Source organism: Podarcis filfolensis (assembly GCF_964270895.1).
Source record: "Podarcis filfolensis genome assembly, chromosome: 15".
Lineage (NCBI taxonomy): Eukaryota > Metazoa > Chordata > Lepidosauria > Squamata > Lacertidae > Podarcis > Podarcis filfolensis.
In genome coordinates this window covers 11,691,335-11,712,951 of record NC_139618.1, presented here as the reverse complement: position 1 = coordinate 11,712,951, position 21,617 = coordinate 11,691,335, and the positions used below count along the sequence as shown (strand labels likewise).

Below are 21,617 nucleotides of genomic sequence, written 5' to 3'. Positions count from 1 at the left end.
GTGTATATTAGGCAGAATTGTGCACCAAAATGACAAATTTGCGGAGGTGGAGGTGTCATTCTGGTAAGCCTCTGAAATGAAGAATGCCTGGGGTAACCAGGAGTGGATTTCGGAGCAGAAGGATGGAGATTTCCATCCAGTTCTAATACTCAAAACAAATTCCTGGGTGTGTGATTTTTGAGTGTGTGATTTTTGCACCAGGTTGGTGGGGTCTCACAGAGAGCAATACTGACCGTGCACATCTGGAGTTGCCTCACCTCTGTCTTAGGACTCCTCTGTACCAAATTTGGAGGTTTCTAGGTGGTGTGCGAGTCCCCTGGGAGTGTGTGAGGCCTGGGCCCCTTTTTTGTGCATGCTTTGCGTTAGCAAGTCTGAGTGATGGGGACCCCTTTCCGCACAACAGACGTTATTAATGAACAGCCGGAAAGTGGGTCAACATAATGCAAAATGGAGCAGACGATCTGGAGAGTTTAATTGCAGAGGTGTCCACAAATAAGACGTGAGGCAAATGCTGATGTTGACCGATTGAGCTTCTGGACCCAGCTGTGTGGTTCTTCCCCTTAGGATGAGGAATAACAAAAGCTGAAAAGATGGACACTAAAAAAGGAGAGGGGGGAATTATTATTATTTGCTTCAGATGGGGATGCAGTTGTTACGTTCCGTAAACTATTGTGCCTGCTCCAGTACTAAAAATGAAACATGACAGCAAAGACGTACATAAAATGAGATGTCTCTCTTTTTTTGCCACTACCCAATCTATTATTTAGGGTGTGCATAAATATTTCAGCACAGCCCTATTTGGATCCGGCAAGATGCCTTTCTTTGGACTGTCAGTCTTTGCGATTGCATGCATGTTTTACTCAGAAGAAAGCCCCACTGTGTTCAACAGTGCTTATGGTCAAGGAACTGCATCCAGAATTGCCTTTCCAGGCACTTTGGAGAAGAACACAAAGAGTGTTTTCTGATGCGCTGATTCTAGTATCAGGTGCAGAATGCAGCATGAGGAAAACCATGGCTTGCTTGCTTTAAAAAAGGTAAAGGACCCCTGGACAGTTAAGTCCAGTCAAAGGCAACTTATGGGGTTGCGGCGCTCATCTCGTTTTCAGGCTGAGGGAGCTGGTGTTTGTCCACAGACAGCTTTCTGGGTCATGTGGCCAGGATGACTAAACCACTTCTGGCACAATGTGATGAGCCAGAGAGCACGGAAACACTGTTTACTTTCCCACCGCAGCAGTACCTATTTATCTACTTGCACTGGCGTGCTTTCAAACTGCTAGGTTGGCAGAAGTTGGGGCAGAGCAACAGGAGCTCACCCCATTGCAGGGATTCGAACCGCCACCCTTCTGATGAGCAAGTCCAAGAGGCTCAGTGGCACTGAGTGGGTGGCGTTGTGGCCTAAACCACTGCTTTAGAAAACAACCATCACTCATGTTCCTAGTCCTTAAGCAAAGAAATGCCTGGAAGTGTGTGGGCAGAAGTCTTACACTTCATACAAACAGGGGCGGACCTTGGTAATATGGCGCCCTGTGCAAGGCTGAAATTTGATGCCCACCCCCAGCCCTTGTGCTGCCTTTCCAAAGTCAGGTAAGCGAGGCACTGGGCTCTGGGAAGGAGCCATGAGGCTCTGGCAGGGTCCTAAATATCCATCCCAGCCCCTTCCCAAAGCTGGACAAGTGCTTACAGGGAAGGAGAAGGGAAGACTCCAGGACCCTGTCAGAGCCCTCACACCTCCTTGCTAAAGCAAGTACAGTGGTACCTCGGGTTGCATACGCTTCAGGTTACAGACTCCGCTAACTCAGAAATAGTACCTCAGGTTAAGAACTTTGCTTCAGGATGAGAACAGAAATCGTGCTCCGGCGGCACGGCGGCAGCAGGAGGCCCCATTAGCTAAAGTGGTGCTTCAGGTTAAGAACAGTTTCAGGTTAAGAACAAGCCTCCGGAACGAATTAAGTACTTAACCCGAGGTACCACTGTACTTACTAGGCTTTGGGAAAGAATAGGAAATGCGCCCCCTCAGCTGGGAGCCCTGTGTGGGGCAACCAGTCACGCTGCCCTAAATCTGCCTTTGATACAAATAGGAACTAATTAGGGTTGCCAGACCTCCAGGTCTGACCTGAATTTTCTAGGTTTGCCCGGCCACCCTCCAGGGGGCAGGTGGAAGGCTTGAATTGCCAGGTGAGCAAGAGTCACAACAACAACATATTAAGAAGACTGCACACAGCTTGCAAGATTCAGCTTTGTAGGAGTTGGCTGGAAATTATAGCATAGAAACTCTGGGTGTGGGGGTCTATCCTCCTCTGCGCCATTCTCCCAATTAACCTCCATCTCCAGGGTCCTTCCCTGTGACATCATCAGGGGCCTCTCTTATGACATCACAAGGGTCTGAGATGCTCCTGACTTGGCAACCCTAGAGGCAATGGTGGATCTTTCTGCTATGCGGGATGACTTCTCCTGATCTCCATGACTTTGCTCCTGTAATAACTCTCACAGAGTCTCTGGTCCCCCTGGTCACCTTTCCCATGCACCAGTAGGGCTGTCTGCTGCTTTCCCCCACCCCCAAGTTCCTCCACGTTTGCTCAAATGTTTGCTCGGTGTTTTATTAACACCGTAATGCTCTGAGATGATATGGGGTGGGTAGGTGGCTTCATGACGGACACAAGGGCTAGCCAATCAACACCATGCAAACCCGTCTCAAGGAAGGAAGGTGTGGCTTTGCGCAACCAGCACAAAAGTGTTGACCAGAGGGTGCTTCCAGATAGCCTGTTTATTGAGCGTTCATCCTGATTTGCTTTGCAGGGAGACTAGACAGCATTGGCCATTTAATGAGCTTTTATTCCAATTCGTTTGCAGGGGTGTTAGATGACGTTGTTTCAAAACCAGGATTATTCCACCCTTCCCATCACTGTCCTTGTTGCAAAATGTTTGCTCTTTGGGGAGAATTGGCTTTGCTGCACCAGACCTGTTCTCCTTTTTATGTTGTGGACTGCCCTGTGAGAGCCAGTGTGGTGTAGTGGTTAAGAGCGGTAGACTTGTAATCTGGGGAACCGGGTTCACGTCTCCGCTCCTCCACATGCAGCTGCTGGGTGACCTTGGGCCAGTCACACTTCTCTGAAGTCTCTCAGCCCCACTCACCTCACAGAGTGTTTGTTGTGGGGGAGGAAGGGAAAGGAGAATGTCAGCCGCTTTGAGACTCCTGAAGGGGAGTGAAAGGCGGGATATCAAATCCAAACTCTTCTTCTTCTTCAGATGAAGGGCGATATACAAATTTAATAAATAGTAATAATAAGTTAATCTATAATGATGTAACCTGAATTTGCTGGTGTGTGATTGACTCCCCCCACCAGAAAATAGCTCCTTTTGCTTGTAGAAATGGTGTTTAAGTTCTGAAAAGGCTGAGTATCTTCTACTCAAAGTTTTGATAGAAACTGCTTTCATTAGCTGATGAATTATGGCCATCCCCACACAATGTCATCCCACAGATTCCTGTTCTGTTATTTATGCCTGCTTTCCCCCTTTCAGCCATGTAGACGTTTTTCAATAAGTATCCATTAGCTTAATTAATTTAGTTGCTAAAGGCCCATTGGCAGAAGTGTAAATTGCTTCTCTCTGAGGGAATGTAGCCAGGCCTGTTAGCACGGTACAGATGTTTCCCGCCAGGAAAGGGCCAGGAGTGGCAAAAATACTCTGTTTCATGTCTATCCTTTGGAGTTCGAGCCTGAAAGCCCCTAGAAGAAGGTGCTTATTTACGCTTGAAAATCAAATGATATGGATTCCTTCGAATGTCAGGTTCAGGGATTATCAGATTTAGAGTGGACGGCAGTACAAACCCAAAACAAGTAGGTTCTGCATATTTGGGAGCTTACCAACTCTGGAGAAGAGCGTTCGGCTGCATACACAGCATGCATTTAAACCAGCGGTTCTCAACCTGTGGGTCCCCAGATGTTGCTGGACTACAACTCCCATCATCTCTGAGCTCTAGCCTTGCTAGCTAGGGGTGATGGGAGTTGTAGTTCAACAACATCTGGGGACCCACAGGTTGAGAAAGGCTGATTTAAACTAAGCACACATCCCCTAAAGCAGGGGTAAGCAACCTAAGGCCCGGGGGCCGGATGCGGCCCAATAGCCTTCTCAATCCGGCCCGCGGACGGTCCGGAAATCAGCGTGTTTTTACATGAGTAGAATGTGTCCTTTTATTTAAAATGCACCTCTGGGTTATTTGTGGGGTATAGGAATTCGTTCATCCCCCCCCCCCAAAAAATATAGTCCAGTCCACCACATGGTCTGAGGGACAGTGGACCAGCCCACGGCTGAAAAAGGTTGCTGACCCCTGCTCTAAAGAATCATGGGAACTGTAGTTTGTTAGGCTTTCTAGGAACTGTAGCATTGCAAGGGGCAAACAGTTCCTAGGATTCTTTGGAGAAGAGGAATGTGCTTTAATTGTACGTTGTGTATGCTCACTTAATTTGCCATTTTTTGAGGCACGGCCACCCATTGCTCCAAAAGTTCAGCTCGGAGCACAAGCTCAGGGAGGGGTGCCAGCTACCTAGGCCCAGAAGCCTGTGTGTGTGCACTTCTCTGTGTGTGAGAGCCAGTGTGGTGTAGTGGTTAAGAGTGGTGGACTCGTAATCTGGTGAACCGGGTTCGCGTCTCCGCTCCTCCACATGCAGCTGCTGGGTGACCTTGGGCTAGTCACACTTCTCTGAAGTCTCTCAGCCCCACTCACCTCACAGAGTGTTTGTTGTGGGGGAGGAAGGGAAAGGAAAATGTTAGCCGCTTTGAGACTCCTTAGGGATAAAGCGGGATATAAAATCCAAACTCTTCTTCTTCTTCTTCTTCTTCTTCTTCTTCTTCTTCTTCTTCTTCTTCTTCTTCTTCTTCTCCTTCTTCTTCATGCACCTCAATGGACCAGCCTCTGCTGTAGTTGTCCGACTATTCTGGCAGCAAGAGCAGTTGGACCGTGGAACAGACTCCTATAGGAGGTTGTGCATTCTGCTTCATTGGAGCTTTTTAAGCAGAGGTTGGATGGCCATCTGTCAAGGATGATTTGGTTTGAGATTCCTGCATTGCAGGGGGTTGGACTAGATGACCCTCGGGGTCCCTTCCCACTCCACAATTCTAGGTGGCACAGGAGACAACTCCTAGGGGCTGAGGTCCCTTGGGCCCCCCAATAAAACATTTAAAGGGGCCAGACCCCTTCCAGCTGATGAGCATTGCCATTCAAATAGAGTGTGTATATATAAAACATTTTATTAATTTTCCAAAAATAACAAAAATAAACCAATAACAATATCAAGACAAAACAAAGCAGAACAAATTGACTTCCCCCTGGTCCCTTCCTTGGTTCCATTGTTTATCAACACACTGGAAGTCCATTGTAAAGTTATAAACCACTGAATTACTTATTGTCCATTCAAAATAAAATTACAAGTAGTCTTAAAACCCTGCTAATGTATTAACCTGAGTACATTGCTTCTGAATATATGCAATCAAGTCCTCCCAATCTTCCTCAAATTCGTTATCATCTCTTCCTCTTAGTTTCATTGTCAGTTTTGCCATTTCAGCATATTCCATTAATTTAACTTGCCAAAATTCTTTAAGTAGGACACCTTCTTCCTTCCAGTGTTGTGCTAATAATGTTCGTGCAGCCGTAGTTGCATATACAGTGGTACCTCGGGTTAAGTACTTAATTTGTTCTGGAGGTACTTAACCTGAAACTGTTCTTAACCTGAAGCACCACTTTAGCTAATGTGGCCTCCTGTTGCCGCTGCCGCCGGAGCACAATTTCTGTTCTCATCCTGAAGCAAAGTTCTTAACCTGAAGCACTATTTCTGGGTTAGCGGAGTCTGTAACCTGAAGCATATGTAACCCGAGGTACAACTGTATAAATAAATTCTTTAGTGATCTTCCATTCAAATAGTGTATTTTGATCAGTTCTGCAGGGCGGGGCCTCCCCCTATATTTTATTTGTTGGCCCCCTTGGAAGAAGGCCTGAACTGAGAGAAAGTAAGCAGCCCATGGTCACGCAGTCTGCTTCCAGGGAACCAGTTGTCACTCTCCCTTGCTGCAAATGTTTGAGGAGGGTCTCGACACAACAGGAATGAAGGCAGACCTTTCTCTGACCCAGTGTGACAACTCTTACGCTTCCACAGGAGAGGGGATCATAGCGTGTGGGTCTGTGTATTGCAGGTCAGAGAGGCTCTCGGAGCAAGTGAAATCGCATCAGAGCAATGCTAGCAAGCTGCTTCTCACTCTGCTATGACATTTGGCGCAGGGATGTCAAAGCATCACCATGCGTCAGCTGGAGGGCATAGAGACAGGGGATGCTTCAAACCACCAAGGAACTCTGCATGAACTCCTGGAGTATGAGGGGCACATAAAAAATTTCACCAAGACCTGCCAGAAAAATATCTGGAATACCTAGCAAAACTGGAGTTATACTTCATACAAGGGCGGACTTAATCTTTCCTAATGTGTGGTGCCCCCAAATTGTTGTTGTTGTTTAGTCGTTTAGTCATGTCCGACTCTTCGTGACCCCATGGACCAGAGCACGCCTGGCACTCCTGTCTTCCACTGCCTCCCACAGCTCGGTCAAACTCATGTTCATAGCTTCAAGAACACTGTCCAACCATCTCGTCCTCTGTCGTCCCCTTCTCCTTGTGCCCTCCATCTTTCCCAACATCAGGGTCTTTTCCAGGGAGTCTTCTCTTCTCATGAGGTGGCCAAAGTATTGGAGCCTCAGCTTCACGATCTGTCCTTCCAGTGAGCACTCAGGGCTGATTTCCTTAAGAATGGAGAGGTTTGATCTTCTTGCAGTCCATGGGACTCTCAAGAGTCTCCTCAGCACCATAATTCAAAAGCATCAATTCTTCGGCAATCAGCCTTCTTTATGGTCCAGCTCTCACTTCCATACATCACTACTGGGAAAACCATAGCTTTAACTATACGGACCTTTGTCGGCAAGGTGATGTCTCTGCTTTTTAGGGTGCTGTCTAGTGCCCCCAAATGGATCTTCTCAATTATGGATCTTTTGTGCCCTCTCGGCTCGCCAAGGGAACCGCCCTAAATGCAATGTGCTTGATAACCAAATAATGCTAATATTCTTCACTTGCTGCCAGGCGAATCTCCTTAGGAAGAGCATTCCTCAAACGGGGAGCCACTGCAGAAATTGCCTGTTCTCATGTTGCTGCCACCTGGACCCCGAAGAAGGGTCTCAGATGATGACCACAGAGTCCAGGTAGGTTCATATGGAGAGAAGCGGTCCTTGGTGTTTTGCAATGTTAGGTTTAAGGAAGGTGGACCAAGATGACCCTACAGGCCAAAGAGGAAGGCCCTGTAGGTCAGAGGTTCTCCAGCACTGGGGACCTCAGTGGCTGGGCGATTGTGACTTGGGCATCAGCGAACTAGGTCCCCTGACACCACAGCATTGAACCCCTGCCAGAAGTCAAACTCAGCCTGCCATGATTGGCAGCAAAGGGGAGGAAGGAGCTCGAAGGATGGAGGGAGCAGCTCCGCGGAGAATCCCACAGCAACAGAAGAGAAGCTGGAAGATCTCCAACCTACGTCATTTGCTAAAGAGAGAGAAAAATCACACATATGGCAGAATTCACACTCCTGCATTCGGCTGCCTGCTCCTTCTTTAGTTTGTTGGGGAGGGGAGAGGCTCTCCTTTTCCCTGGCTGTGATTTTCGCTCTTTCTTCGTTCTATTTTCACCTCGGTAATAAAGTGCATTAAAAATAACACCCAGCAAATGAGGTCTGCAGTCAGGGACCTAACAGAATGCTGCAGTAATTCATGGGTTTTTTTTGTGTGCCATTCATAAACTCCTCGCCGTGATGCAACACACACACTTGCCACCACAAATTCCTCTCTCTGAATCACCTGAGACAAAAGCAGGAAATGGAAAAGGCTCCACCTTTTGCATCCAGGAGAATTCAGCGGGGAGAAGGCTGCATCTTGAGGCTCTGTAGGGCGACCGTCCCCTTTCTTGGAAGATACATCATGGAGCACCAATTCTTGCATGACTGGGAAACGTTCAGCTGGGGCAGCCTCCCACCGTGGGCCAAAGAAATTCCTTCTGCTGCTATTGCAACTGCAACGTGCACAGCTGTTTACAGATAAATGAAGTTAGGTCCCTGCCCTGAGGATCTTACAGTTAGACATGAGACCCCCCCCCCCCGGGTTGGAGTCAACACATGGCATTCTCAGGCAGCTATGGGTTGTGCCCAATGAAGCTCTACTCAGAGGAGACCTATTGAAATTCACAAACCTAGTCATGCCCTTTAAGTCCAATGGGTCTACTCTAAGTAGGACTAGCATTGGATACAACCCTATACTGAAACTTGCCCTGTTGCCTGCCCTGTGTGGCATCAGCTCTCCAGGGTTTCAGCCAGTTGACAGTGCTACCTGGTGTGGGAATGTTGAGGATAGTAGGAGTGGATATATATTGATGAAATATTATCCTTCCTGACTCACGCTGGTGAGCTAGTAGCAGAGCACATTCCATTCTACATAGCATGAAGCTAGTTGATAGTTTCGTTAGAATCATTTGAGTTAAGCAATCCAGTCTGGCTTGTCCAGATTGGATTGTTCCTGGTAAATCCCCTCTTAAAACAATAACAACACAACAGTCATCTTTTAGAAAGCAACGATAAGGTTTACTTACATTCAGTTCACAGTATGATCCTGAAGGCAGGCTTTAGCTTTTAGTTACAGTTACAGAGTTACAGTTACGTCCTCTTGTGAGGGATGAGCCCATGTGCTGCTGGCTGAGATCCAGCACACAGCAAAAGCATCGAGAAGAGATGGGATCAAGAGAGTCAAGAGGAAGGTGGCTAAATGACTGCCAGGGTCACGCCCATCTACCTGGTCACACGCAGGGGGAGGATGCTCCAGACCAGGTGTGACAGCAAGTCCTCCTGGCTAGAGCAACATTCCCCTGTGAGTCCACTCTGGGCAAACAGGAAATGTAGTATAGTGGTACCTTGGGTTACAGACGCTTCAGGTTACAGACGCTTCAGGTTACAGATGCTTCAGGTTACAGACTTCGCTAACCCAGAAATAGTACCTCAGGTTAAGAACTTTGCTTCAGGCTGAGAACAGAAATTGCGCGGCTGTGGCGGCAGTGGGAGGCCCCATTAGCCGAAGTGGTACCTCAGGTTAAGAAGAGTTTCAGGTTAAGAATGGACCTCCATAACGAATGAAGTTTTTAACCCAAGGTACCACTGTATTTGACTGCTTTTGTGATTCGAACCACAGACCTTCTGATTGGCAAGTCCTAGGCTCTGTGGTTTAACTCACAGCACCACCCGCATCCCTTGCGGTGGGTGTGGGAGTTATTTTTTCAGAATCACATATTTTTGTCACCCCCCTCAGTGATGACACCTGGGGCGGCCTGCACCCACCGAACCCCCCTTCCTATGCCACTGTGCGGAAGCCCCTGGCTCTTTAGTTGCCTGACCTGCCTCTTCTTCTGAGTCATCCTGCGTTCCACCCTCCAGTTCTCAAGCTCCCCCTGCCTCTGATTCTTGCCTCCTGGATGGAACTGCTCCCCACAAATTGCTGCCCCTCCTCCTGAGTCAGACTCCAGCCTCCCTGCCCCTGTTGCACATTCATCTCTGTGTCCTGCCAGTTCCAGACATCTACCTCCCTGAATTTGCCTGTTCCTCTTTTAAAGTCATCCAGATTGGTGGCCCTCACTGCCTCCTGTCAGAGTAAGTTCCATAGCTTAGCCATTACCCCTGAAATTTCTATGTTTGCATGTATATGTATTAATTAGCATATTCAACATTATTATTATATTTGTACATCACACTATACCTGTAGGTCTCAAGGCTGTTCATAACACAAAGTTACAATACACAAAGCAAAAACAAGTAATCAAAACAATTAACATTACTAAACAATACACTCCTCAACAAAAAACCCCTAAACCAGCTGTTCTCAACCTGTGGGTCCCCAGATGTTGTTGGACTACAACTCCCATCATCCCTGAGCTCTGGCCTTGCTAGCTAGGGGTGATGGGAGTTGTAGTTCAACAACATCTGGGGTTCCACAGGTTGACAAAGGCTGCCCTAAACAATACTCCAGCCTGCAAAAACAAATACAAAAAACCGAATTATAACATATAACATTTGACAACAATTTTAAACAACCCATTCATCCAAATAAAATAGCACCATCCCAAGTTAAAACCCCATCCCCGTTAAAACAATAATTTTAACACAAGGGGGCTGGCCCATGTCCTTGTCCCTCCCCCTTTATTAAGCACACATCCCAAAAAGCCTGTCCAGAATGTCCCAAACTCACACACTGCTCAAACATGCCTTTATTTTCAATCTTTTCCAAACTGAAAGCAAAAAAGAAACCCTCCACCCTAATCTAAACCTGGCAGTGACTCCTTTATAAATCTGGGCTCATGTTTCCCATGGCAAAGAGGTTCTTGGTTTTATGAGCTTCTTTCTGAAACGCCGGTTATGGGACTTTGCTGCAAAGCTTTTCCAAACCAAAGGAATTGACTGAGCACTGCCAAGCCGTTAAAACATTTTATTTTTTTGGTGAATTTTTTTTTAAAAAAACACAAAACATCAGCCCGCAGGACTTTCAATCAAATAGAGTAGCCTGCCCTTGGAAGCCACAGAGACATTCCGAGGTTTTTCCTCTAACCGCTGGCTGTAGCCTTAGCATTCAGGGCATTTTCTAGCAAGTTGGCCTCCTTAGCTCTCCGGGAAGCGGATGATTCGCTGCAATTTCCAGAACTTCCTTTCATAAGCTTACCTTCCCCACATCTGAGCACTGTGGGAGTCAACAGAACTGAAGAACATCGTCCGGCGCTGAGTTGAGCAAAGGTCTCTTCACCTGCCTCCGCCCATTTCAGCGAGCTTCTGTAGACCAGCGCTTAGGTCCCATCCGCACGGCACATTTAAAGCGGTATCAAACCACTTTAGAAGTCACGGCCTTCCCCAACATGTAGAAGGGATGTTGCTGTGAGGGAGTAGCAATCTTGGAGGTAGCATCTGCACCATCCATTTAAAGCACTACGATACTGCTTTAAACAGCCATGACTTCCCACCCACCCCCAAAGCATTCTGGGAGCTGTAGTTTGTTACGGGTGCTGAAAGTTGTTAGGAGGTCCCTGTTCCCCTCACAGAGGTACAATTCCATACCCTCCGATTGTTCCCATTTTCCAGGGACAGTCCTGGATTTACAGAAGCTGTACTGGTTTCTGATTTGATCCCAGAATGCCCCAATTTTCCTTAGGATGTCCCTATTTTCACTGGAGAAATGTTGGAGGGTATGGAATAGGAAGCTGGAACTCAGTTCCGGCATCTCTCAGGTGGGCGCCATTGGCATTCTAAGAAAATGAGGGAGGTGTTCGTGGTGAGTTCTGGCACCTCTTTTTCTAGAAAAATAGCACTGGCCATGCCCATAATTTTTATTGGATAAATGTTGGAGGGTATGGATAGGATGTCCCTATTTTCATTGGATAAATGTTGGAGGGTATGCAACTCCCATAGTTCCCTGGGGAAAGGGCTTGCTGGGAACTGTAGTTCTCTGAGGGGAGCAGGGGGCCTACTAATGACTCTCAGCACTCTCAACCGACTACAGCTCCCAGGATTCTTTGGGGGAAGCCATGACTGTTTAAAGTGGCATGATGGTGCTTAAAATGGATGGGCCTTGCGCCATGATGGATTCTGCCTTCAGGACAAGAGGCAGAATGCATCTGAATGCAGTGGGAAAGGACAATCATTCTCATGTTCTGCTTGTGGTCATGCCATAGGGCAGAGGCGGGGAACCAACCTCAGGCTGGGGTCTGAACAGGGCCCTCCCCAGGCCACACAGTCTCCATCCAGGCCATGTCCCCTGATAGGGATGAGGTCGACTCGTTCTGCAAAATGGTTCATAAAAACTTACCAGTTTGCAAAAATAACCTACTTGGCTTCAATTCTTCAAAGAACTGTTTGTAAGTCCACTAGTACTTTGTGTCCACTAGTACTTTGTGTGCGACATGGGTGGCGCTGTGGGTTAAACCACAGAGCCTAGGACTTGCGGATCAGAAGGTTGGCGGTTCAAATCCCCGCGACAGGGTGAGCTCCTGTTGCTCGGTCCCTGCTCCTGCCAACCTAGCAGTTCGAAAGCACATCAAAGTGCAAGTAGATAAATAGGTACCGCTCTGGCAGGAAGGTAAATGGCGTTTCCATGCGCTGCTCTGGTTTTCCAGAAGCGGCTTAGTCGTGCTGGTCACATGACCCGGAAGCTGTCTGTGGATAAACACCAGCTCCCTCGGCCAGTAAAGTGAGATGATCACCGCAACCTTAGAGTCGGTCACGACTGGACCTAATGGTCAGGGGTCCCTTTACCTTTACCTAGTACTTTGTGTCCCTCCCCGGGGTATTCAAATTCATTTTGAGGTGGGTGCAATGTGACATCATCACAACACAACATCTAGTTTAAGTTACTTGCCACAGAAAGATTGGGAAAAGCCATCAATGGCTATACTCTGCCCTCACGGTCTGGTATGCTTCTGAATACCAGTTGCTGGAACCCGCAGGAGGGGAGAAGGGTCTTGTGTTCAAGTCCTGATTGCGGGCCTCCCTTAGGCATTTGGCTGGCTGCTGTGAGAACAGGATGGTAGACAATGTGGACTGATCCTGCACGCTCGTCTTAAGTTATTTCTGCATGAGATTCCTAAACGGTAGTTTACCAGACCTCCAAGAAATTGGACGCTCTGGGTTGTAGTTAAAATACACGCTGTCCCTCTTGGGAAATCTTAAGCCATCAGCATTTTGAAGGCCAGCCGCCCTGTTTTCTTTCCAGGCAGAAGCGGGGTGTGTGTGTCTGCGCGCACACTCATGTGCCAAGATGTGGTTCAGAGGAGAGCACAGTCTCTGCTGAGAACTGCAGGGAGACCGCAAAAGTAATTTCACTTGGAACATGGATATCCTGCTGGGGACAGGGATTTTTTCATAGAAACATCAAATCAACCCATGGTGACCAATGATAGCTTGGTGAATTTCAGTATGCTAGTCCAGAAGGAAAGGTTATTTGTTTGCTGGTGGGGTGGCAGTTTTTTACAGATGGCAATTTAGGTCCAGTAAGGAGTGGGGCTGGCTTGAGAGTATCCGTGTGGAAATGGTTAGTAAAAGGTAAAGGTAAAGGTAACCATTAGGTCCAGTCGTGACCGACTCTGGGGTTGCGGCGCTCATTTCGCTTTATTGGCCAAGGGAGCCGGCGTACAGCTTCCGGGTCATGTGGCCAGCATGACTAAGCCGCTTCTGGCGAACCAGAGCAGCGCACGGAAATGCCATTTACCTTCCCGCTGGAGCGGTACCTATTTATCTACTTGCACCTTGATGTGCTTTCGAACCGCTAAGTTGGCAGGAGTAGGGACCGAGCAACGGGAGCTCACCCTATCGTGGGGATTCGACCTTCTGATCGGCAAGTCCTAGACTCTGTGGTTTAACCCACAGCGCCACCCGCATCCCTTTGGAAATGGTTAGTACTCGGCCACAATTCCCTGATCTGTGAAATGAGTACAATGATGAGAATGCTGTGCATGGACACACAACTCCAGGGAAGTAGATTCTGGACCACAAAAACTTCTGTCTTCCAAGTGGGTTCAAGCGGTTTTGCCTTTGCCGTACCACCTTTCCCTGGGGAAACCTGCTCATTGGTGCTAAATTGGAACAAACAGCAATCTGCAGAAAACCCAATGGCTATTTGTCCCGATTCTGGTCTAAACCACAGGTTTTCCCCAAAGAAAGTAGTGGGGCAAACAGAAGTGAAGTTGAGCCCTAAGTGCCAGTCTTCAGAGCAGCCTCCCCCAACCTGGCGCCCTGAATTCCAGATGTTTTGAACTATAACTCCCACCAGCCCCAGCTAGCAATGAATATATCTGTTTTAGTTTCTCTTGGTACCTTGTTTTTCCCATTTTCAGTAGAGTTTGCCTTTATTTTCTCATCAGTTTTTTTTTAAAGTCCTCGGTAAATTTCATCCCCATTATAGCGTGCATTTTTAATATGCAATTTTGTCAAATATGGAAATGTGTTTTGTCTAATACATACACACACAGCTCTACAGCTTCCAGCGAACGCTGAGTACACAGCTTTTTAACCTTGCTTTTTACACCTGCGACGTGTGTTTTCAGGACCCACCCTACTCTGGTGACAGAGATCTGCTTTAACTGTTCTTCATACTGAATTATAAATAGCTGGTGAATAAATATAATAATATAAATATTATTCTTGATAATTAATAATATTAACGTTTGCAAGCAACCTCCCCTAATATACTACATTTCTTTGGTATGCTATTTTCACTAATATATGCATTTTTGGCACACCTCCCCCAAAATATGTATTTTCGTACATCGCATTGCAAGTGGAAATTGTGAAGGATAACTGTGTTTCGGGGCACATCTTGCTTTGGGAATTAGGTTTGTATTAAAATGAGAACCGGACTGAATTTCATCCCTATTCCTAGCCCTTAGCCACAATGACTATGCTGGCTAGGGCTGATGGAAGGCTGAGGATGCATTAGGGTGGCAGAGAAGCCTCTGTTGCTTTTTTGCTGCGACAAACTAAGTAAGACAGCAGGCCCTCTGAGGTTGTAAATTAGATAATGTGGATGCTGCTCAGGCGACGCTTTGCTCCTTTGATCTCAGTTTCTATTTTAACACTCGCCTTGCAGTTACCTCACTTATTGTGTTTCTCTGCACCCGTTCTTTTGGCTAAAACAAATAAAACTGAAGCGGACTTCGAAATAATAAATCACTATCAATATCACCACCACTTATGTCCCCACTGTGGAAGGACGTGTGGATCCAGAATTGGCCTCCACAGGCACTTACGGAGTCACTGTTAAGATCATGTTCATGGAAGACAATCTTACTCGGCTACGAGTGATCGCCAGAGACGAAGAAGACATGTTAGAAAGGCGAAAAATCTACAAAATGAAGCATAAGAAGAAGCTGGGTGGTGAGGTGTTTAGAAAGTGGGGAGGGTAAGGATAACTTCAGCTCTCGATTACAGAAATCTAATAATCCCTGGTCATTGGACAATTAGCCAAACTGGCAGAGGCTGATGGGAGTTGGAGCCCAACAGCATCTGAAGGGTCACAGGTTCCCCATCCCAGGTATAGACAGTACAGTGGTACCTCGGGTTACAGATGCTTCAGGTTACAGACTCCCCAAACCCAGAAATAGTACCTCGCGTTAAGAACTTTGCTTCAGGATGAGAACAGAAATCGTGTGGTGGCAGCACAGCAGCAGCGGGAGGCCCCATTAGCTAAAGTGGTGCTTCAGGTTAAGAACAGTTTCAGCTTAAGAATAGACCTCCAGAACGAATTAAGTTCTTAACCCGAGGTACAACTGTATATACCTGCCAATGGGGTGTATGGGGTGTTAGGGAGGGATAGTACTTCTGGTGGGGGATACATAGTGCTCCCTCTGGGGTAGTTTGTCCATCTTTGGTCCCCACCCAATACTCAACTCTTACCTGCAGCTCCTGGCAGGTGGTAGTGTGACAGCGGCTACACTCTGAAAAACAGCTTCAACTCGCCAGCTAAACCAGGTGAGGGTAGCCAGTGGGTCTCAAACCTTCAGTGAGTTAGGGGCTTCCCCTACATGCGAAGACAGCCTCATATGCATTGAGCAGAGGAGACCAATGGTCAAGAAGGCAGTTTCTGCATGTGCCATAGAGCTAAGGCCCAGGGCCAGATGTGGCCCAATCGCCTTCTCAATCTGGCCCGCAGACGGTCCAGGAATCAGAGTGTTTTTACATGAGTAGAATATGTGCTTTTCTATAAAATGCATCTCTGGGTTATTTGTGGGACCTGCCTGGTGTTTTTACATGAGTAGAATGTGTGCTTTTATTTAAAATACATCTCTGGGTTATTTGTAGGGCATAGGAATTTGTTCATTTCCCCCCCTTCAAAATATAGTCCGGCCCCCAACATGGTCTGAGGGACGGTGGACTGAAAAAGGTTGCTGACCCTCGCCGTAGAGGGAAGAGTGGGGCAGATGGGGCGTGTCAACTTGTGAAGGTAGCCCATCTAGGAGAAGGCAAACTCTGATCCTAAACCTCCACTGCCTTGTGGGATATCTTTGGGAGAAGGAGAGGCTGAAGAATAAACCCTATACAAATCTGGAGTGTAGTCCCTAAAATAACTGGATGGCATGTTGTACGCCTCCTTACAGCAACTCCTGCAGCCAAGCTCGTGCCAAACGTATTGCTCTGCTTTCCTTTGGACCACATCAGCGAGGCCAAGAGGGGGGTCCAGGACCTCCAGACACACTGCTCAGGCCTGTGCTCTGGGGAGGTCAGTTCAGTGCTGCAAAAACAGTGGCTTGACTTCACCTCCCAAGGCACCCTCTGTTGTCTCTTGAGACAGGCATGGATGCCAACAACCTGTCAATCGTTGGGTGGCCACGGATTATATGAGTTCTATCATGTGTTCCTTGAGAGCGTGTGGGGCTCTAAAGGGGGAAGTGCTTGAAATAAACAAACACTAGCGGTGTAGTGACATACTTGCCCCATTGCACATGCCTTTAGTCATGCTAGATGTGATGTGGGAAAACATGATTAAGATTGTGTGTGCAAATTAGAATATATATATAGAGAGAGAGAGAAAGGTTTTTTTGTGTGTGTATAATTGGTTTTACGAAATATGTCATAAATCATTGCTGAAATCGTGAAAAGTACAAAAGCATACATTTATTTATATTTTTTTAAGACGCCACAGGGCGGAGTGATTCAGATCCAAACCAAAGTGCTGGGGAAGAAGGTTTTTAACCCACCCCCTGTCTTTTCTGCTTATGTACAGAAAACATTTCCAGCTTGAGTTCCTCCAGGGCAAGCAGTGGGGGAATGAATAGCCAAAGTGGCTCTGATCCATAGCCAATGTCGGACCTTTCCGGGGGAGCCAACCCCATGGAACCAAGTGGCGTTTACTTCCAAGTAAACACGAAATAGTTATTGGGGGCCAGCGCCCCTATCCTGCTCACCTTTCTTCAGAAGCAAGTTCCCCTCGCGGATGCCAGGTTGAGTCCCTTCATCAGCCCCTCCAGGTAACCCTATGGCCACATCCCCTACCTGAAACCCCCGAAGAGCCGCTGCCATGTTGCCCCGACGGACCCAAGGCCTGACTCTGCATAAGGCAGCTTCAGCCTAGCGTGCCTGAAGAAGAACCAGAGGCTAAAATCCGTCCATTGCCCCCACTGTGCGCCATGGCTGATTTCTAACTGGGTGGAAGCCCGTCGAGGAACGTAGCTGGGCAGTTTTACGCCACCGGACTTGGGTACGCGTCTCCTCGGGAGTAAGTCCCACCGACTTGAGGAAGGGGCAAGTCAGAAGTGGCCCCCGCCACAGAGCGCGAGGGACAGAGCGCGCGCGTATCTGCGATCCTCCGCCCGGCTCCCCTTTGCGCGCCGTCGGGCAGGGGCGGAGGATCGGTGGGCGGAGCCGAGGCGGCGCAGCCAATCCTGGCGGCCGGGCGGGGCCGGTGGAAGATGCGGCGCTGCTGGCGCTGAGCGGCGGCGGGCCGGGCGGCAGGTGCGCGTCTAGTGGCAGCGCGGCCGCGGCGGCTCATGATGTGCCTGGAGAGCGACGGCTCGTCGAGCGGCGGCCCGCCGGGCTGCAGCGGGCGCCTCCGGGTCTCGGCCGCGGCCGGCGCGGGCGACGACGACGACGAGGACGACGGAGGAGGAGGAGGAAGCAGCGGCGACCGCGGCTGCTGCGGGCGGAGCGGCGAGGTGCAGACCCTGTCGGGCGCCGTCCACGCGCCCCAGGGCGGCGCCGACAAGGCAGCGGCGGCGGCCGGGGGCGCCGCGCCTCCCAGCCTGGGCAGAGCGCGCGTGGCGGCCGCCGCCATCCTCAGCGTGGGGAACGTCCTCAACTACCTGGACAGGTACACCGTGGCAGGTGAGGCGGCGCTTCGGGAGATCCCCGGCAGGCGGGCCGAGAAGGGGCTCTCTGCCCCCGAGGGGGGAAAACCCACGCGCGCTCCCCCTTCTCTACCTTCTCCCTTCATTCATTCATTCATTCTCTCTCTCCATCTGATCTTTTCCTTCGGTCGCTTTCTCTCTCTTTTGACTCCCTCCTCTTCTCCCCTGTTCTCATTTCTTCTTTTCCCATTTATTCGCCTTCTTTCCTTCCCTGTTTCTCCATCCTGCGCTTCCCTCCCCCCACGCCCTCTTTCTTATTTCCCTCCTCGTCTAATTTTTTCTCCTTCCCCTTTTCTTCCGTTTATATCCTTTTCTTCCTCCTGTTCCCCCCATTCATTCGCTTCCTCTTCCCTCTCTCTCTTTCCCCCCTTCCTCCCCATCTCCAGCCTTTCTCTTCTTCCTCTGTTCTTCTCCCTTTCCTCTTTCCTATTTCCTTCCTCTCCCCGTCTCTCTTTTCCCCATCCTCTTCTCCATCCGTCCCCAGCGATCTGCTCGCCCTCCTTCCATCTGCGCTTCTCTCTCTCTCTCTCTCTCTCTGCCGCATGCTGCTTAGCTGTCCTATTGGAATAAAAGCAGCTCTCTGGTTTGCCATGGGGATGTGCATACAAAAGGCTGAGCAGAGCTGCGTGGCGGGAGGTGAGGGGCGCCCACCGCTAGGCACCTTGGAAAAGCAGGGGTCCTCTCCTGGATTTGGGTATGCTGGAGGTGGCCGGTGCCATTGGCATGGATGGATAGATGGGTGGATGTTTTGGTCCGCATCTCTCCGCTGCAAACATGCTTCGCATACCCAGAAGGAATCCATTGTGGTGGTTTGACAGCCTTCGCTGTTTTCGCTGGCTTGGTGTGAGAATTTGAAGCCTTTCTCTTAATTCCAGGCAGGTCAGCTGGAGGTGGTTTCAGAGCTAGGCTTATCTCTCTGTGTGTCATTTAAAAATGATAAAGAATTTAAAACTACTCAGGTCAATAGATGCCCACGCTAGACGACCCACTCTCTCTCCCCACACCCATGTTTACGATGGCTGAATTGCAGCGCTTTGGGTTTTAATAAATAAATAAATCGGGGCCCGTGCAACGTAATTAACTAAACACTCCTTGTGTGGAGGCTTGCGGCATTGTCTTCCGCTCTGTCTTTTAATTGTGCTCCCCAGTAAACGAAGGAAGCTTCTGTTGTCCCTTCCCCTGTTGAATTTTGCGATAAAATAAGTCGTTTGGGGTCCCAGCTCAGAGATGTTTGCTTCCCAGCCCTGATTGGGGTCCCGAAAGTAACTCCTCTGTGTTTGCACATCCCAGATCCCTGACACTGTGTGTGGGGGTGTGTGATAGAGAGAGAGAGAGGGCTGCGAGGGAAATATGGGATGCCTCTCTGCATTCTGCATGGATGACAGGTACAGCTGTTAGACCTGAGATAAGATGTACTTTGAAAATGAATTGGGTCGGAAGGATAGGTATTTTCCAGTTAGTTTAAAAATATTGCTGTGTGTGTGTGTACTGCCCAAGCAAGTCATTGTGCGTGCTTGTGTGTGTATAATATATCCTGGATTTTCTGGAGCACAAGAAGAGGGCAATCTTGGCTTCTGTTTCAACACTGCTCTTTGCAGCAGCACATGGAGAGATTTGTAGGGGAGCTTTCTTCTTCTGGGTGAGAAAATGGGCTATGATTTCTCTCCCCCCCCTTTTTTTTTTTTGCCTGGAGGGGAAAACATGCTGGAAGGGGAACTGGCAGCCAGCAAAAATGAGCTGCTGTGTGTTTTCCCTTGAAATGCTGAACGCTTTGAAAATGCTGCATTTCCAACAGACACAAGTACTGTCCTCAGCTGTGCAAGGTGCCATGGCTCAGAATTCAGTGCCTCTTTCTTGGAACCAGTTCAGCAGGCAGAACTGATGGTCCTCGGGCTTGTTCCATTTTGTAGCATATTTTCCTACCTTGCAGGTCTGTTGTGCTTGGGGTGAAACGGGACAAGGGAAGCTTGAGTTTTCCCCCGTGCATGTAAACAATGGTTGTCTGCCTTTGAATTCTGCCTTTTCTCCAGGGACCTGGAAAACATATTTAATCATCACGACAACCCTCTGAGGTAGCTTAAACTAAGATGTAGTAACTAGCTGTAGGACATTAATGGTTGAGCAGAGGGATATGAATCTGTACTTCCTATATCCAAAGCCAGTGCTGGCTGCTATGCTATATTGCCTCTGTAATCATGTTTAGATAGTGCTTATATAAGGCCACAGAGTGTCTTCTGACTGGGAAAGGCACTTTATAATTCCTGCTGGGAACTGCTACACTCTCAAATAGGGATGGAAGGACCTGACACTGCCATTGTTCTCAGTTTCTTATTTCTTTCCCGGTCTTAAATTCAATCCTCCACATTTCTGCAGCAATTAATGCTTAAAAAAAGAACATTCTTCAGCAGTTTGATTTCCCCCCCTAATAAGCACCTATTTGTATGTAGATATTGTTGGACTACAATTCCCATTATTCCTGAGCACTGGTCCTGGTAGCTACGGATGATGGGAGTTGTAGTCCAACAACACCTAGGGGCCCAAGTTTGAGAAAGGCTGGACTAGGACCTGGGAGACCAGAGTTCAAACGCCTACTCAGCTATGAAGCCCACAGAGCCGCTTTATACTGGGTTGGACTGTTTGTCCCTACAGGCTAGTGCTGTTGGCTCTGACCGGCAGCAGCTCTCCAAAGTCTCTGCTAGGAGAGGTCCTTTCCCGTCACTTCCTGCGCAATCCTCCTTAACTGGAGATGTCAGGGACTGAACCTGCAAAGCACGCACTCTGCTACTGAGCCACGTTCTCTCCATTCTTTATGTGGGCAGGTTCAGAAAGCCCCTTACTGTGTTTGAAATTGGACCCATTTTCTCTACAGAGCTAGCAAGGGGTTCAGATTAGCTACTGCAGTGTGTGGTGGGGGCCGCTGGCTACAGGCAAACTCTCCTGACACAAGTGGTGCTTCCACGGGGTATACACAACAGGGCGAGGCTTTTTAAAAATGTATTTTATTTGCCAGTTTCCCAGAAGCACTTTTCCAGCCACGGGGAGAAATGAGAGGCGGTGTTTTGGAGACAGTGGGGGCTTTTGTTTGCCATATTTTTTTGGGGGGGACACACAAAGCTGTTGAGGGTTGGTTTTTTTAAAAAATGAAATTCACCAAAATCTACACTTCCGACATGGGCTGCCATTCATTTTCCCGGACATGTCAGCTACAAAAGAGGGCCAAATACTGTCTGTGTCCAGGAAATTCCAGGTGTATAGCAACTCTAGTTATGCCGAGAAGGAAGCAGCAGGGCTCTGTGTTTGAGCAATGCATGCAGAAATTCCCAATTTCAATCCCCAACAACTCCAGGTAGGTTTAGGGAAGTGGATCCTGGAAATCCACTGCCTGTCAGTGTTGAGACCGTACTGATGGCCCAGTGGCATGGCTCTGTATAGCTTCCTACGTCCCTGTGACCACCTCAGGGTGTTTGACAAGGCAAGGAGAAGCCTGACTGTTGGATCATTGGACCAAATTCTAGGCCCATCTAGGCCCCATTCATACCATAAGATACCTCTCCAAGCAACCATGGCTTCCCCCAAGGAATTCTGGGAGTTGTGGTTTCTTAAGGGTGCTGAGCGTAGTTTTCTCTCCCATGTAGCTGCAATTCCCAGAGTGGTTTAACAACAATCCCTCTCAGTGCC

General features: G+C 48.5%; 1 protein-coding gene and 1 long non-coding RNA gene across 3 annotated transcripts in view; one reads left to right on the top strand and one right to left on the bottom strand.

Annotated features, from left to right (window-relative positions):
• Window positions 1-458: 458 nt before the first annotated feature.
• Window positions 459-2,312, bottom strand: LOC310749914. Its single transcript, XR_014541868.1, has 2 exons — window positions 2,220-2,312; window positions 459-597 (listed from the first exon to the last, which is right to left on the bottom strand). It is a non-coding gene; the product is annotated as an uncharacterized lncRNA (long non-coding RNA).
• Window positions 2,313-17,582: 15,270 nt separating this feature from the next.
• Window positions 17,583-21,617, top strand: part of SPNS2 (SPNS lysolipid transporter 2, sphingosine-1-phosphate) — a gene marked incomplete at its 5' end in the record, with an annotated part of 102,011 nt that continues 97,976 nt past the window's right edge. For both annotated transcript variants that reach the window (XR_014541933.1, XM_083587753.1), the window contains one exon: window positions 17,583-17,916. Coding sequence is in view for 1 of the 2 variants with exons in the window: in XM_083587753.1 (XP_083443879.1) it covers window positions 17,583-17,916 (334 nt within the window). The remainder of the gene's footprint in view (window positions 17,917-21,617) is intronic.